The sequence below is a fragment of the Astatotilapia calliptera genome, chromosome 19, assembly GCF_964374335.1.
Source record: "Astatotilapia calliptera chromosome 19, fAstCal68.1, whole genome shotgun sequence".
Lineage (NCBI taxonomy): Eukaryota > Metazoa > Chordata > Actinopteri > Cichliformes > Cichlidae > Astatotilapia > Astatotilapia calliptera.
Genome location: NC_137440.1, coordinates 11541093 through 11556487, shown reverse-complemented (window position 1 = coordinate 11556487; position 15395 = coordinate 11541093). Strand labels below are relative to the sequence as shown.

The 15395-nt window shown below is 49.0% G+C and overlaps 1 protein-coding gene across 8 annotated transcripts in view; it reads left to right on the top strand.

The window, feature by feature from the left end:
* The window catches only part of LOC113012405 (AT-rich interactive domain-containing protein 1B-like), a 211899-nt gene that overhangs the window by 21825 nt on the left and 174679 nt on the right, over nt 1-15395 (top strand). For 7 of the 8 annotated variants that reach the window (XM_080293915.1, XM_080293918.1, XM_026152587.2 and 4 more), the window contains exon 1: nt 10975-12559. The exons of the other annotated variant lie outside the window; for it this stretch is intronic. In XM_080293915.1, the coding sequence (XP_080150041.1) occupies nt 11315-12559 (1245 nt within the window). In that variant the 5' untranslated portion in view covers nt 10975-11314. Of the gene's footprint in view, nt 1-10974; nt 12560-15395 lie in introns of those variants that run through there. 8 annotated transcript variants of the gene reach the window in all.

Genomic DNA, 15395 nt, shown 5'->3' with positions numbered 1-15395 from the left:
GAAAGGATTTTAACAAAATGATTAGAATTCGGGGGGACTGCAAAATAAGAAACCCTTTAAAAGCCTTTTCGGTGTTTTTAAACCACGTAACCTTATGACCCGCTGCCTCGTTCACAGTAATTGGATGTATTGTCATGTCCACAGTGACCTTGCACAATGGGGACGGCCCACGTGAAAAAGAGTGCAAGGATGCGTGTATGCTTAACCTGTGACCGTGTGCATGCAGAAACATACAAATGTGTTTTTCAAGGTGGAGTGTGATGTAGAGCAGAACAGAAAGGGAAGGAAGGAAGGAAGGTGAAATGAGAAGGAGAAAATGAGAGGAGCCTTGATGGTGCTTGGCTTCCTGGAGGGGGGGGGTGTAAGGGATGGCAGAGGCAGAGATTGAGTGAAGGGTGCATGTGTGAGGTCGGTGGTGGAGTGTGCCGGCCTGTCCTTGTGCCTCTTCCTCTCCTCTCAGCCTGTTTCTGGCTCATTACCCCCTCCGCCAGCAGACTTTTCCCTGGGCGGCAGTGAACAGAACTGTCCTCTCTCGCTCTCACCGACAGCCTGAGCACTGCCCTGCCCTCCCGATATTAATCAACACACACATGCACGCTTTGAAGCTCACGCACACACTCTCCCCAGTGAGCCCTCTGACGGACAGGCCAGTGGGCAGCCGTTTCTTCTCCAGGCCCTCGCTTGCAAATGAGACGTCCGGCCTCTCAGAGCGGCGGGCGTTGGGACATCAGAAAGGTTCTAACGAGAGGAACGTTGGCTTTCGTTATGTGTGCTGCTTCAGCTCTGTTTTCTTTGCATATTTGTAAATGTATTTAAGAAATGAGCTTTTCATATTTAAGCTGTGTTCCGTCAGTCGAGATCTTTTTGTCATCCACTGTTTTCATATCAGTGTGAAAACTCTGATTCTCGTGTCAATTTCTAACATGCTGGTGTTCATTTTTTTCTAATGACAAGCTAAAAAGATCCTTGAATTCTTTTTTAAACAGTTATGATCTGTAGCATGGTGCTTTAAAAGCACCAGTGTCTGTAACTTGGGATAAAATCAGTATTTACTGTGTGTCACATCAGTCGCAGGCTTGCAGCGAAGGCTGACTCGCTCTCCGAGTTTATTACGCGCTGTCGTTTCTTGCCTGAAGATATCCCAGAGCGCCCGCCCCTCCCTGCCTTGCCCTCTTTGCCCTCTCTTAAAACCTGTGCCCGCTGACAGTCTGCCAGGTGTGCCCGTACCCAGGAGACACGCCCGGTGTCACCGAGCAAAGCAGGTTCACGTAGGCCGCGAAGAGAGGCGAGATGCCAGCTTGGCTGTAGAATAACTGTCAGGGGGGGAGGGCCGAGAAGATCCCCGACGCCAGCGTGCGTGACATTAGCTGGCCGCCTTCCCTCTCCTCTCGGAAAAGCTCGCGGCCCCACCTCTGCCTTCACATGCTGCCTGGGTATGTGACCTGGTGTCCGAGTGACACGTTCCTTGGCAGGGAGTCGGAATATGAAATGATGGTATTATTCACGTCCTACCTTTGACATTGTCTGTTAGCTGTGCAGCGGGCAGCTCAGACTCAGCAGCAATCTGGCAGTGCTGTCCACTTCAGGTGGCGTGTGCGTGATCATCAAGTGAAAACTAGCCCGTTCATGTCTCCCGTTTGTTGTTGCGCAGCATCGTTCAACACAAAGAGCATCGGGTAGATCCAGCTGCCGACGTGACGCTGTGCTAATAGCTTAGCTTCTGCTTTTGTGGCGCTGTCTCCTGGGCGTTCCTCAAGCCTTCCTGTTCGGATGAAAGTAGCTGGACACTGGGGAGTCTTTGTCTCTTTTCTTAGGCAGACTATGCAATTTAAACCTGCCTCGGGCATGTAGATATTACTCCCTGGCGAGAAGGCTGATAATTAATGGAAATTGTTTTAGAGGAATCATTATTAACATTCTCCTTTGGATGCCCTTTCGTCATCCCTGCCTTGTCGCCTCTCTTGTTTTATTCTCACGCTAATTTATGCAGGCGTTGACATTCCTGTCGCTGCGTAAATGTGCTGGGAAATGTGAATAATCAGTCTAATAATTAGGATTTGCTCCGTCACCGCAGCGGGCATATATTTTGGCATCAGACAAATATCAATCATACATTTATTATCGTATTTAGCTGTTATTTTCCATCATAAGGTCAGCGCCGTCACTTCTGTATTTTAGCAGCCACGTGTAGTTGTAATGCACAAGGCAGCTGGGTTGGGGTGTAACAGACTAAACTCTGGGAGCAGGAAATCACATTCCCTCACACATACGACTCAATTTCACACCCCGAGCTGGATTAAGAGGGCTCTTTGCTCCGGGCCTGTGCAGGAAAAAGGGTAAATATCACCCTTGTTCCTGGTGCTGGAAAATCCGCTGTTTAAATGGGGAGTAATATAAGTGACATTTTCCAGTTCATTATGCAGCCCCTGACCTTCACCACGTACGACTTGGATACTTCTCTGGCAACAGACGAGGCCTGGTTCTCCCTAAGAAGAGATGTTTGACCTTGTCGGGAACTAAGAGGAGGTCAGATAACGACTCCGGCAGAGACGGGACGCGGCGGATGCACACCTGCGGCAGAGACCGAGGAGACGGCGATAAACCAAACGGCAGCGTTTAAGTCGCCGCTCCGACAGAAATGATGCATTTTGGGTTTTTGGAACTCGCCGGCGTCTTTGATACATTATGTAAATTTGCGATCTGCGGGGATAATCTATAGCTGTCCAATGCGTATTACATCATCTGGTCTTCAGATTGGTGTTTATCTCTGTTTGTGGCCAAACTGCCGAAGCTTATCGCAGATGGATTCGACTAATCTTCAACTGGCTCTTTGCCTTTATGTCCAACTGTACTTTAAAGACTCCTCAGGATTTGAGATAAATCCATGGCACTCAGTCACCAAACGTAATAGAAAGTAATCATATCGGGAGTCTTTCACGGATTAGGCTGTTTTCAATGTGACTTATAATCTCTTCCGTTTGTGTGAACTACAATGATGTGCACTGGGCGCCTGGCAGAGATAATCTTATTACCCAGTTGGCTTTTGTTTTCTGCTGCTTTGCTTTTATTCTTTATTAAAACATTTTGCTGCATTAAACATGCTAATTTGTGGCTGGGCATAATTGGGGTCTTGCTTTAAAAACCTCTTCCCTGTTTGGAAGGAGATTAGGAATTTCATCTTCAGGATTATGCGTAGAGTACGGCGAGACCCGTGAAACAGTCTCGCTTTCCATTATGTTTAAAGCCACTCGAGCTCATTAATGTGAAAGGAAAATGTATTATTCGCCATTGTCACATGACAAGAAAATGTCAGATGGCAGCTCGTTCGATTGATGGGATTGGCCGGCTGATTAGTTCTCGTCCACTCGGTGCGCTTCTGGGATCAAATTCATCAAGCCGATCGGCTTTGGAGCAGGCAGAGAAAGCCTAGCGATTCTTCTTCTGCGTATTTTCAGGTTCCTAGACACAACCCGGCGTTGGCTGTCAGAGCTGCTGCACAAAAGCTGTCAAGTCCTCTGTATTATAATAATCAGAGATGGAACAGCAGCAAACCTGGCTTTGGACAGCAGAAGGCAGATAAAACCGAGCAACTCAGGCAGGAATCCTCACTGATCACTGGTGGCTTTCGGTGAGCCTCAGATGTGGAGAGATCAGAGCTTCAATCTCACTACGAAACGATATCTCACAATGAGAAACGATCCCCAGACCTGCTCCAAGATGTCAAAGAAAGCGCAAAGAGAATATTCAGGTGTCAGTATTTCTGCCTCGTTCACCTAGGGGTCTAATAAGTGATCACACAGAAAAGGGGGAATCTCTCCCCCGTAATGGTGAGCAACTTTTGATTTTGTGTCAAAACATATTTAAAATTTGAACAGTGCTGTCAGTCCTGTGGCGTGCCGCTCTCTCCGTGGGGCTTGTCACAGGAGGCGTGACGGCACGCGGCTCCAGTACACGAGGCTCCTTTCATTTTTCTGTCTGACATGTTAAGTGTGATGGTACAAAGAGGTTCCATTTTAATTGTTTGGACAGATCACTCAAGGGAGAGGGGCTTTGATTTTGGGTGTTGACAGAATAGGCACAGGCTTGCTGAGTTGCTTTGGTGCCTGTCTTGCCGTTGCAGGCGCTGATGGGGTGTTTACCTCGGGCCGCACTTGAGCTAAAGGCCAAAGTTGGGGGCACGTGACTTTTTATTATTGACGTCTAATCTCTCAGGTGGATGTAAGGTTATCTACGCTGCCAGCTCGGGGATCTATAAAAGCAGGCCCACTGTAATATCTGTGTTTAATAAGACGGACGAGCACAGCTGCGGCGTGCCGGCGCTTTATGAAACAGGGATATACTTCCACGAAGCTCAGCGAGCGGTGAGAAATCACCTGTTGATGGCCCATAATGTAAGAGAACATTTCTTTTGAATGGGCAGGAACCGTAATGTCACACATCCCATTAATATTCTCCTGCTGTGCCCACGTCTCCACTCTCTGCTCGTGGGGGGAATAATTGGGTGACGGACGACGGGGTGATGACACGAGGAAACAACTTCCCCACCTTCCTTCTCCTCCTCGCCGCCCCCTCCCTTCTCTTTGCCTCCCGTCAAGCCTTCAACACAACAGCCACAAATTACCCACTTTACTCTCAATATTATCAGGGCTGATCGTCGGTGTCCGTAATTAGAGTCTTGGTGTCGTCTCGCCTCCATTAGGCTAACAATAGAGCCTTGGAACAAGGCCACTTTGGGCAAATAACACGTTGAGAACACTTGACTTTTGTGAAGAGATAGTGAAAAGCATCAGAGGCCATTACCGATCCAAACAGCCTTGAATGGTTCCACGGCAGCTGCGTCTCTGAAAAGCGCGGGCAGGCCCACTGCAGAATCGTACCCGTACATATGTAGGGGCAGACACGCAAAGGACGCAGTCGCGCGCACGAACACGGAGACGCTCATATTCATGCTCAAATGGCGACGGCGTTTTCCCCTCTCTGTGCCTAGCCTTCGTTGACAGAGACACAAATACCATCACAACACACGCCGCAGTCTAGTGGAGCTTGTATTTCAATCACAGAGTGTAAGATAGCTCGCTGCTGCGTTTCCTCCCAGGCTATTGAGAGAGCGCGCTCAGTATTCTGAGCCGGGGCCCCGTCTGATCTCCGTCATTGCCCCTCTAAGACATCATTGTGTAACAGTGTAAAAGCGGACGGCTTCATGGAGTGAAGGAAATATCAAGGAAGTTATTCATAAATATTAGATAAGATCAAAACAGCCGGTTGCTCTCAGACTTTGAGCTCCTGGGTCAAGTCATCCATATCTCTTTGATTTTTCTTCTTCCCCTCAGACTGAGCACGGAGGATTTGGCATGCATTGAAACTGTGACACCCCCTCCTTTTAGGGGCTGGAAACAGGAAAATGGGGAAAATGGTAGAGTCCAATTTTCTTATAATAAAGCACAAATCTACAGTTTTGTTTCATTTTCTGATCAACGCTTTTCATTATTCATAATTCTCTTGTTTTGATTACCGTCCCTAACTCACCGAGCGCCGAACCTGAGGAGATTAATAGGCAGAATTCTCCAAACTCTTCCCCCCCTTCTCCCGAGCTGACACAAATTGCTGAAATATCACTTTGATCATGCCTCCTGAACAACAAACAAAACACAAACCTAATTAGCCTAATTCAAAATCGTTCCAAATGCCTTTGTTTGTTATGAAAGCCTTCCTTCTCTCTGCCGTTGTTAAAGGTAAAACTAAGTTGGATGAGCATCTGTGTTTTACCTTTGGATATTTGCTGCTGTGTGCATGTGTGTGCAATTGTGGTTAACTCAGCAAACGAGGCCCCAAAAGTGTCACATGGCCTTTAAACTTTCAATTAGCAGAAGGAGGCAGAAACATTTCTACCACCTCGGTAAAAATCATCATCTTCTTCATCTTTTGCCTGCTCCCGATCCCGCCAACCCTCTGCATGTCCCCCTTCTCTACATCCATGAACCTCTGAGGTCTTCCTCTTTTCCTCCTGCCTGGCAGCTCCGTCCTCATCATCCTTTGTCCTCTGTGCATGTCCAAACCGCTCAGCCTGATCTGTCCCTCTGAAATACTCATTTCCAATCCAGTCCTTGTCTCTCCAAACGATATCACATCATATCAAACAGAACATGAGCGTAGCCAGCAGGATGTCGACCACTGTTTTATGGTCAGCCGTGTTTTTGAGTTGTTCCTTTGGTCATTTTCACTATTGCCGGTGCACAGTCATACAGTAGAAAGTGTCAGTCACAGGGGAGCTGTGCCATTTGGGTCACAGGGACAGCAGTCTCACCAGAGAAGCACAGATTTCCTTTTCCCAGTGATCTCTTCCAGCTCATCCGAGTGGACACCGAGTCCACACCCACTGTCCTATTGTCACGGACGTGGCTTGCAGTGAACACAGAGTACGCTCTCAGTCTCCCCGCTTGAACCCGTGTGACCCAAGGCATCAACTATGTACATGTAGAAGAATATGATCATCACTATGCCTGTAGTCAGATCACCTCCACCGTCAGCAGCATCCCGAACGTCCCCACATTTGGACACTGAGTCACTGCCAAGCTAGCCGAGAGATAAAATCTGTCCACTGAGTCCCGTGTCTGCCCCAGCGCCTCCTCCCGGCAAGACGTGTCCAAAACACCTCACCTAGGAGCTACTCGGGAGGCGTCCTAGTCGGACGCCCGCACATCTCGGTCGTCTCCTTTCAGTGTGGCTCTGCTCGGAGTCCATCTCTGAGTCTCTAGAGCTCATGAGCATAAAGGAGGGAAGTCTGTGAGTCTCCCCCCAGCTCATCCTGGACCCTTGTCTGGCTGAGAAATCATACGCTTCTTTGTGGTTTAAATGTTTTACCCTACATGCTAGCAAAACATCATTCTTGAAATGAGAAAATGAGATGCACTTCTTTACAGTCAACCACATGAGTCGCCCCCTGCTGGCCATTAGAGAAAGCACATGTACACACTTTGATACAAATACCAAATGGAGGTGACTCAAACAGCGTAAAGTTTAACTGTAGGCCGTGCTAGTGAAATTACAATAACCTTGTACATTTATCCTCGAGTCAGGATGTGCTAAACGCACTATGAAGAGGCAAAGTGTTTGCCTTTTGCTCCTTCTTTAAAAGCTCACACATCCTGTCAGGGTCTGTTTGCCAGTGGAGATTTTTCTTTTTTCGGGGCAGCAATGCACCAAAACTATACAGCATTCAGCGTTACTACAAGCAGCTTGAAATCTACCTTGCAATGCTAGCGGATTAGCTCACTTTGCCTCGCTAACATATGCAATGACTGCCGGCAAGCTCTTCCCCATTAGGTTGGCACATCAAAGGCGGCGGGAGAAGTTCTTCACAGGCAGTTAAAAGTGGGCTCAGTGTGGATCTTGTAAATACCGTCTTTGAGTCGGTGCCTCTCGGGGGACACTTCACACACTCCTCCAGTCAGAAGAAGGGAGGGAGAGAGTAGCAGTGACAGGCATCAGAGGGGGGGAGTGGGGGATAGAGGTACTGGAGGGGGAGAAAGTGGGGGTGTGTTTCTGAGAGCCCAGTCCCCTGTCACCATCAGGATAGGATCTGCGGATGAAGAAAATCACTCTCTTCTACTCTCCTTTCCCCGTCTCTATCTCGCTCTCATCCGCTTCCTCCTCTTCACACTTCACATGATAGCTGACAGTGAAAGTAGAGCATGGCTGTTTTCCGTTTTCTTTTGAGTCATGTTTTTCATAACACATAAATAGAGCATGCGGTGTCCTGGGAATTCTATGATTCTGTGTTTCAGTATACAGGCGGACACAATAGCATCCACTCCTCTGAAGTGTTGTTGAAAACATTTTATCCATCATAGCTGTTTGTAGGGCTCTGGTGAGGCCCTCGACTCCGCAAGGAGCTGAAAGGAATAAGAGATGTGTTTTGTTAGCGGCCACACCAACACACACTCACACACACACACACATGCCGTACGCTCCCAAGCCCGTCGTTGCCTGGTTTTGCAGAATGATCAATGCAAATTCTGTTATTTACCCAAGCCTGAAATGAAAAGGCTATGGATCAATTTGATGCACTTCCATAGGGTGTGCTCACAATGGCTGGCTGGCTTTTTGTCTCAGCTGCACCCCCCACCCCCCTTTACTCCTTAGCCATCTACCCCTCGTCTTAAACGCGGCGCCCATCTCCACATCGCTAATGCAAAATATACCACGGCGGTCGCTCTGATCTGCACAAACATTATGTGTGCATTCTCTCTCTGCACTCTTTTTCTTTCAAATACACCCACAGCGTGACACCAGGGCTGCATCTATCTTAGCCGTGCGTGTGTGTTTGTGTGTCTGTGCATACGTGCATGCGTGCGTTTCGGGCTGACCCACTTTCTGTGCTTGGCCAGGCTTGTGCTGCTGTGCTGTGCTGCTCTGTGCTGCTAAGGGGGAGATCCCTGCAGACTCGCCCAGAACAGGCTCCAGCTCTCCTCCTGACAGACACTCACCGTGGCATGTTATCCCCCGTGGATTGGAGACCTCTGTCTCTCTGTCAGAGAGCCTGAGTGTGTGTGCGATGCAGATGCACCAACGAATACTTGCAAAAATGTATGCATATCGTGCAGAGACAGCAGCAGCATCCTTCTCCACCCACACACACACACATGCTCAAACACACACATTCAAAGCACATACCATCCCAGATCTGTATATTTTTAATTCCATCCACCCTCCTCCAGCTCCTCCTCCTCTCTTCCCCGTGTTTGTCTGGAGTTATTGTTTCAATCTTGCTGCATCAGGGGGCCCCTGAAGGTTATAAATTAAACATAAATGCAAATGCGCTGAGCCATTGCCCTCCTCCACCTCCCTCCTCCTACACACACACACACACACCCATCCTAGCCATTCAAACAGATCAGTGTGTCTGCGAATTAATAGGAGAACAGTGGGCTTTTTTTAATGAGTGAGAGAGGGAAATTACAGTTGCAAAGCCACAGCGCGGCACACCCAGAGCTGCAGCCGAGGCAACGGCTTGAAAAGCCAGGCGCCATCATAGAATATGCTAATGCCCCAGGTCCCCTCACTGTCAGTGGTGCTGTTGCTCTAGATGAGATCAGTGCTTTGATCTGGGACACTGATGGGAGCCACAAACGTCATGTGTGCAAAGTACGGCAAGCGGGAAGGATGGGGATGAGGCTCGTTCTAATCACACAAGGTTTCAAAGTCTGCATTTTTTTCTCCTAATACAAACTGGTACAGGTCCTTCCTGTCACCTGCACACAGGATGTAAACATGGCATCGTCTTTGTGCCTGTAGGTGCTATAGGCTGGGCCTGACCATACTGAATAGTGAAGACTCTAGAGGCTCGGAGTTGTAGCTTTTAGGCCCTGGGTATGGGCTCATAAAGGCAAGTGGCTGGTGAAGGTTTCCAGGGATGTCACTCGGTTTAAATTGCCTCCGTGAGCGAGCATCCAGGTGTAAAAGTGGGATTGGGCCTCTTGCTGTCGCACGCTATATTTATCGTGTGTGCATCGTGAGGGTGGAACCACAAATGTACACTTTTATGTGTTTTTTTCTTGTATCTTTAAACGTTTATATTTTTAACCTACAGCTTGTACTGACGCTGTACCTCCAGCAGGGGTCTTCCCATTGTCATGGACATGGCTGGTAGTGAATTATCCCACTCTGAACACAGAGTACACTCTCAGGCGGAGCAAACTGTGTCTCCTCGCTTGAACCCGTGTGACCCAAGGCATCAATTATGTGTTAGAAAAATACGAGCATCGCCGCGCCTGTAAGTCAGTCACCTCCACCGTCAGCATCATCCTCGGCTTCCTCACATTTGTTCCCACCACCAGCAGTCATTATCATTACCGCGGCCATCCTCAGCACAACTCTCATCTCCAAATCCCCCCCCCCCCCCCCCACCTCTCTTTCATCCGCAGCTCCCTCTGTTGATCAAATGCATCTGATCTCATCAAAGCAGACCCTCTGCTCATTCAAGTCCCAGCAGACACCCTGGCTTCTTTACTAAGCACTATTTTACATTCATGTGTGACTACCATTGATGGGGTAGCATATCTTGTAGACTTTGGTTTCGTGTGGTCTTACATTGCAACCGGGGTTGCCCCCCCTCCTCTTTTTTTTGTTTTATTTCATTCAAATTTCAGACAAGTTTTTTCTGACAAAGTAAATCCATTAAAGGAAATTAAACAATGTAGACTTGTATTCAAATAAGACCCTGATGAGGAAGAGCTTTAATCTACACTTATATTCCATTCCATCCATATAGTTACCTAATCCTGTTTAATGCGGTTTCTATCTGCTGTCGCATCAGTTAGTCCTATAGATTAATAGTTATTACAGATTTCCTGGGTTTCCTGTTATTACGGGATTACCGTGTGTCTTTGTTGGAGAGGTAGTAGATCATTTAGGGTTGAAAACAAGACTGTGATGGGAACCGTGGTGGAGGTGTTGGGGCGTTAAAGCTGTTATAAAGTGAGCTTACGTTCTTATTCGGATGGCAACATTATTGCGCACCGCTTGCGGTTGCGTGTCCGACTGCTGTCAGAGCTGCAGAGAACTGGCTTGAGCCGAGGGACAGGGAGGGAGGGTGGGGAGAGGGAAAATCTGATCTGGATAATGGCGCAGAAACTCGCAAAGCCTAACTTCATGTTTCGTTAGCGCGCTCGTCTGGAGGGTCGCCGTGGAGTGGAGCAGCACGCGAGGACGTGATTTGTAAATTCATCCAAAAACGAAACAAACTTTGAAGTTAAAGGTCGGCTTTTCCGTCTTGGTTTCCTGATGTGCTGATAAATTAAAGCTAGGCGTTGTGATGACTCCGGGGGCATGTTGTGTATTGCGAGCACCGTTTTGGCACCGCGCGGGTCGTTTTTTATCCTGAAATCGATTCGCAAATTATTGTAAACGTGGAAAGACCGTTACGCGGCGTGCCTAATGGCTCGCTACTCCAGTCCGGATTTTCCATGTGAGGCACGCCGGAGCCCTGGAGGTGGATAAGCTGGTAGAGCCCGCTCTCTCTCATGCCATGCTGGGCCACAAGGGCTCCAGGAGACGCTGCTACACATTACTGAGAACCGGGATGGAGGAGAGGCGGAGGGGGGAAGGCAAAAAGTTTCTTTAAACCTGCCAGAGAAACTTTGAAGATGAAGCCTCGCTGACGCCACCGCAGCAGCAGCGCGACAGCCAGGCGAAGCTTTTTCCGCGGGTTTTATTTTTGACCCCTGAGCTCGTGTTTTCTCCCCTCTGTGTTATTTTGTGCGCGCGCGGCTGGTCGGGGCTCGCTGTCACTGCGCGCTGAGATGTTGGAGTGACCATGGCTGCGCAAGTGGCATCGGCTCCGACCAGAACCAACAGCAAAAATAAGAAACTAGCCGGCGGTCTGGGTCCCGAGCTCAATTCGGGGAAATCCGGAGGAGGAGGTACAGGACAGCGAACGGGACCGATGCTGGCTGCTGGAGATGGGACTCTGAATAATGTAGATCATCACCGCCGGAACGAGCTCAGCATGGTCCATTCAACTTCCACGAGTCACGGCGCTCCGGACGGACACGACAAGGCTGGGAATAACCTCGCGTCCGCCACGGCGTCGACTAATTCGAGCCCTTCCTCGATGGAGTCGAGTTTGATCGCGAACCACAAGCTGAAATGTGCGGGGAGCGGAGATCCCCCTCAGTCTCAGCCACCGCAGCAGCCGCCGCCGCAATTCGGCCAGTTTGCGCCACATCAGCAGCGGCAGATCCAAAGTAACAACAGCGCCAATAACAACGGCCAGGTTCCCCGCGGGGACAGGAGCGCGGATCACCAACACCACAGCGGCAAAGAGAACCTGTTGGGGGGCCAGGAGGAGCCACAGCAGCAGCACATGACAGGGAAAGGTGAAGGGGAGCTCACCTGTAAGCCCTCCGAGAGGATGATGGCCGCCAGGTACGAGCACTCGAACTTGGGGCCACCGAGTAACAACTCCGAGTTCAATAACAACTATTACACTCCGAGGCCCTGCTACGAGCAACATGGCGGGCAGCAGCAACAAAGCAGCGGGATGGGGATAACGCACTCCTCGGCACATAACAGCATGGAGAACTCCCACGAAGCAGGGTACCACAACAGCCAGTACGGCCAGTATCCCGCCTACCGAGCGGGCTACGGCGGCGGGGGCTACGGGATGATGGGCCCCTCTGGATGTCGGCAACCTGGGAACATGATGATGGGCAGCAACTCCTCTGCGAGCCACGGCAAGTCTCCTCTGGGAGCTGCTTCGGCTGGCTTCCAGAGGTTCCCGGGACAAACCCAGCCGCAGCCACAGCAGCAGCAGCATCCCTCGGGGGCGACCCCGACCCTCAACCAACTGCTGACGTCCCCCAGCCCGATGATGCGGGGCTACGGGGGTGCCTATCAGGACTACAGCGGCCCTACGGCTCAGCAGCAAGCCGGCATGGGCCCGGGAAAAGACGTGGGGTCCCAGTATGGAGCCACTTCGGCCCACTGGGGAGGGCAGCAGAGGAGCCATCCACACGCAATGAACCCTGGCAACGCAACGCAGGGCCTCGGCAGGACGCAGGTGAGTTTAAGAAACTTGTGTGAGGCCCCCCGGTGTCCTCATGATGCTGTGTGTGTGTGTGTGTGTGTGTGTGTGTGTGTGTGTGTGACCTTTAAAATCGTGTTACATTGTTACATACACACACATACGCACAGACCTCTGACTGAGGCTTTAATATGAACAGTGGGAAGAAATCTGCGCGCATGTATTTCTTTCATGTATTCTTTTTTTTTTTTTTTTGAAGACGCATTGGAGTTGCTTTTTTAAAAATTCACATGGGCTCATTAATAGCCCGCGTTCTGTCACCACAGCTTACATGTCCACACTGCAGTTGTGTACTCCTCAGTTTTGCAGTTTCATGCGCCAAACTAAAACCCGGCCGCGCTGGAAGGTTCACCTCTGTGCCGACGTGGTGCCAAAGGCCCTGTTTTGAAGTGGTGCTGTGTTCGAAGCACCCGTGAAAAATTCACGTAGAAGATAACATGCTAACAAACTACAGCATTCGTCTGTTAGCTCAGTTGAAATGGCATCGGCCGTTGCGCCCATGGAAAAGGCGCCTGTCCTCCTCTGCGCGCTCTGCGTGGAGCTGGAGCGCTCCTGCGCGTCTTGTTTATTCCCTGTTCGGAATTTGAATAGTGGAGGTAAAGTAGCTAAAAGCTTTGTGTACTCCAGGCGTACAGTTGACACCCAGTCAGCCATCTGATTGGCTCCCTGTGGCCCCGCTGGGCAGAAGGCATTCAGGAAAAATCCGGAGGATTTCTTGCAGGGGTGTTTTTCCTGGAGTGGTGATGCGTTCGCGTCTTTTGGGAACATTGTGGCGTTGGAGACCTTCCAGTGTAATATTTGAAGTTTTTTGAAGGTTAGCTTGCTCTTGATCATTTCCATTATTTTTCTCCTCGCTGAGCAGACATGCAAAAGGCTGCAGTGTCTGCCACAACAGAAGAAAACACACGCTGAATTCAGTGTGGAACATTTTAAAAAATGAATTATTGGGCTAAATTTTTTCTGATTAAACAGAATTGTCAAAAATTGTACAACACTTTTATTTATTTTATTTAATTGCCATGTAATATATAATGCAGTATAATAATAGATATATTTAGAAATAAAAGGCTTTGCAGAAGCCCTCCTTCAGCTTTTACCCTGTAGCCCCTGAAGCTGTTGGATGCTCTTGCAGCTGAGGCTGAATGCTTTCCTCCTGGGGACATGAGCAGTGACAGTGTTGGAGACGGAGCAAGTGCCCCCCGCCCCCCAACATTTCTGCTGCCTGCAGACCTGCAGCCAGGCGAGGGAGTAGCTGCCAGTCGAGAACCCCGAACCTAAACATCATAGAGTTTCTCCAGAAGAGCCGTTATCGTGAGGTTGTTTTCGACGCACTAAATTATGCGCACTGCTGGATGGCACATCTGGACGACTGGAGGGCAAGGTGGCTGAGCACAGCTTATAGTGTCTGCCTCTCACAAAACAAAAGCAGTTCATTAGCCTACATTGTTTCAATCAAAGGCAATTTGTGTTAGATGCTGAGGAAATGAAGTGAATGTTTTAGCGTGGGAGGGATTGCTGTTGTGTTGATCGTAGCAAATTATGCACTGATAAGATGGTCACCAGAAAACTAGAGCAATTTAACTCTGTAACACAATAGCTAATTATTAGTGGCTGTTTGCATGACTTCTATTTATTAAATCGCAGACAGACAGATCAGTCAGGCGCATGAGCTTCATTCCTTCTGCATTTTTGTTCATTCTGACACACCACGCATCGAAACTCCTCTCACATTTACCAGTTTTATGTCGCAGTTTTCCACTCTGGGAGTAAGTGAGTGTGCTACTCTGTTTTTTCTTGACTCTACCAACATTTCAGCAGTGGTATATTCACGCTACAAAAGGCCTATGTTTAATTCATATTTGGAGTGGCAGCGGTGCTCTCCTGCGCGCTGTGACAGGCTGTGTGAAAAACGCAGAGCGGTGTAGTGCATAATACTGCCTCCAAATTGGCCCCGTGATATGACTGCGCCTCACTTCAGAGTGCGTTTGGTCGAAGCACGCCTCTGTCACCTGTTGGCACAGCTTCCCCTCTTTCAAATTCAATTTCCCTCCCCACTGCCTCTCTTCAGGAGCAAGCTGTGAACAAAACGAGTGCACCTCATTTACACTGCTGCCCCCCCCCCACCACAACAACATCCCACTACAGTGGCCATTCACCAAACTGAAGGCTGTGTGTGTGTACAGGTGCGTGTCGACACTCCTGAAAATGACATTGAACCTTCTTTTCTAATTCCCGGGTTGCGTTTGATTGGAGGGCAGCTGAGCATTGTTGTGGCTGTAGTTTGAGATTTTCTGCTGGGATGTCTCCTCCTGTGTTTCTCTGCTGCCTGTGGTTCCTCCTCACACACACCGTGCAACTATTGCACCGCTACAACACCACATGCAATTTTAACGACTTATTTAAGTTTACGTCGCAAATAAAATTCTTTCTATCTCGTCCTATATGTGACGAGCATCCGTCTGTTGTCTCCTAATCAGAACACACACAACACACAGAGAAGGAAAAAAGCAATTAGCAGATAATAATGAGGGCCTAGTAAGAGGGAGATAGTGTTGCTGAGATAATTACAGCAGCGACTCTTTTAAAATCTGACCTAATAAACCAAAAATAATGGATATTTACAGTTTCCACTAATTTGTCACTATTATGCTCAGTGTTTTCCTTTGTGTGTGTTTTTCTTCTTCTTCTTCGAATTGAAATCAAAGCTCGGTAGCTCTGCGTTATCAAAGGCTCGACCGAATCCCATCCTTGGGTAATGTGCTTACCTTGAAATGATCCCTGCTCGCAGTGCTCTCCAGTGCATACTGTTTAC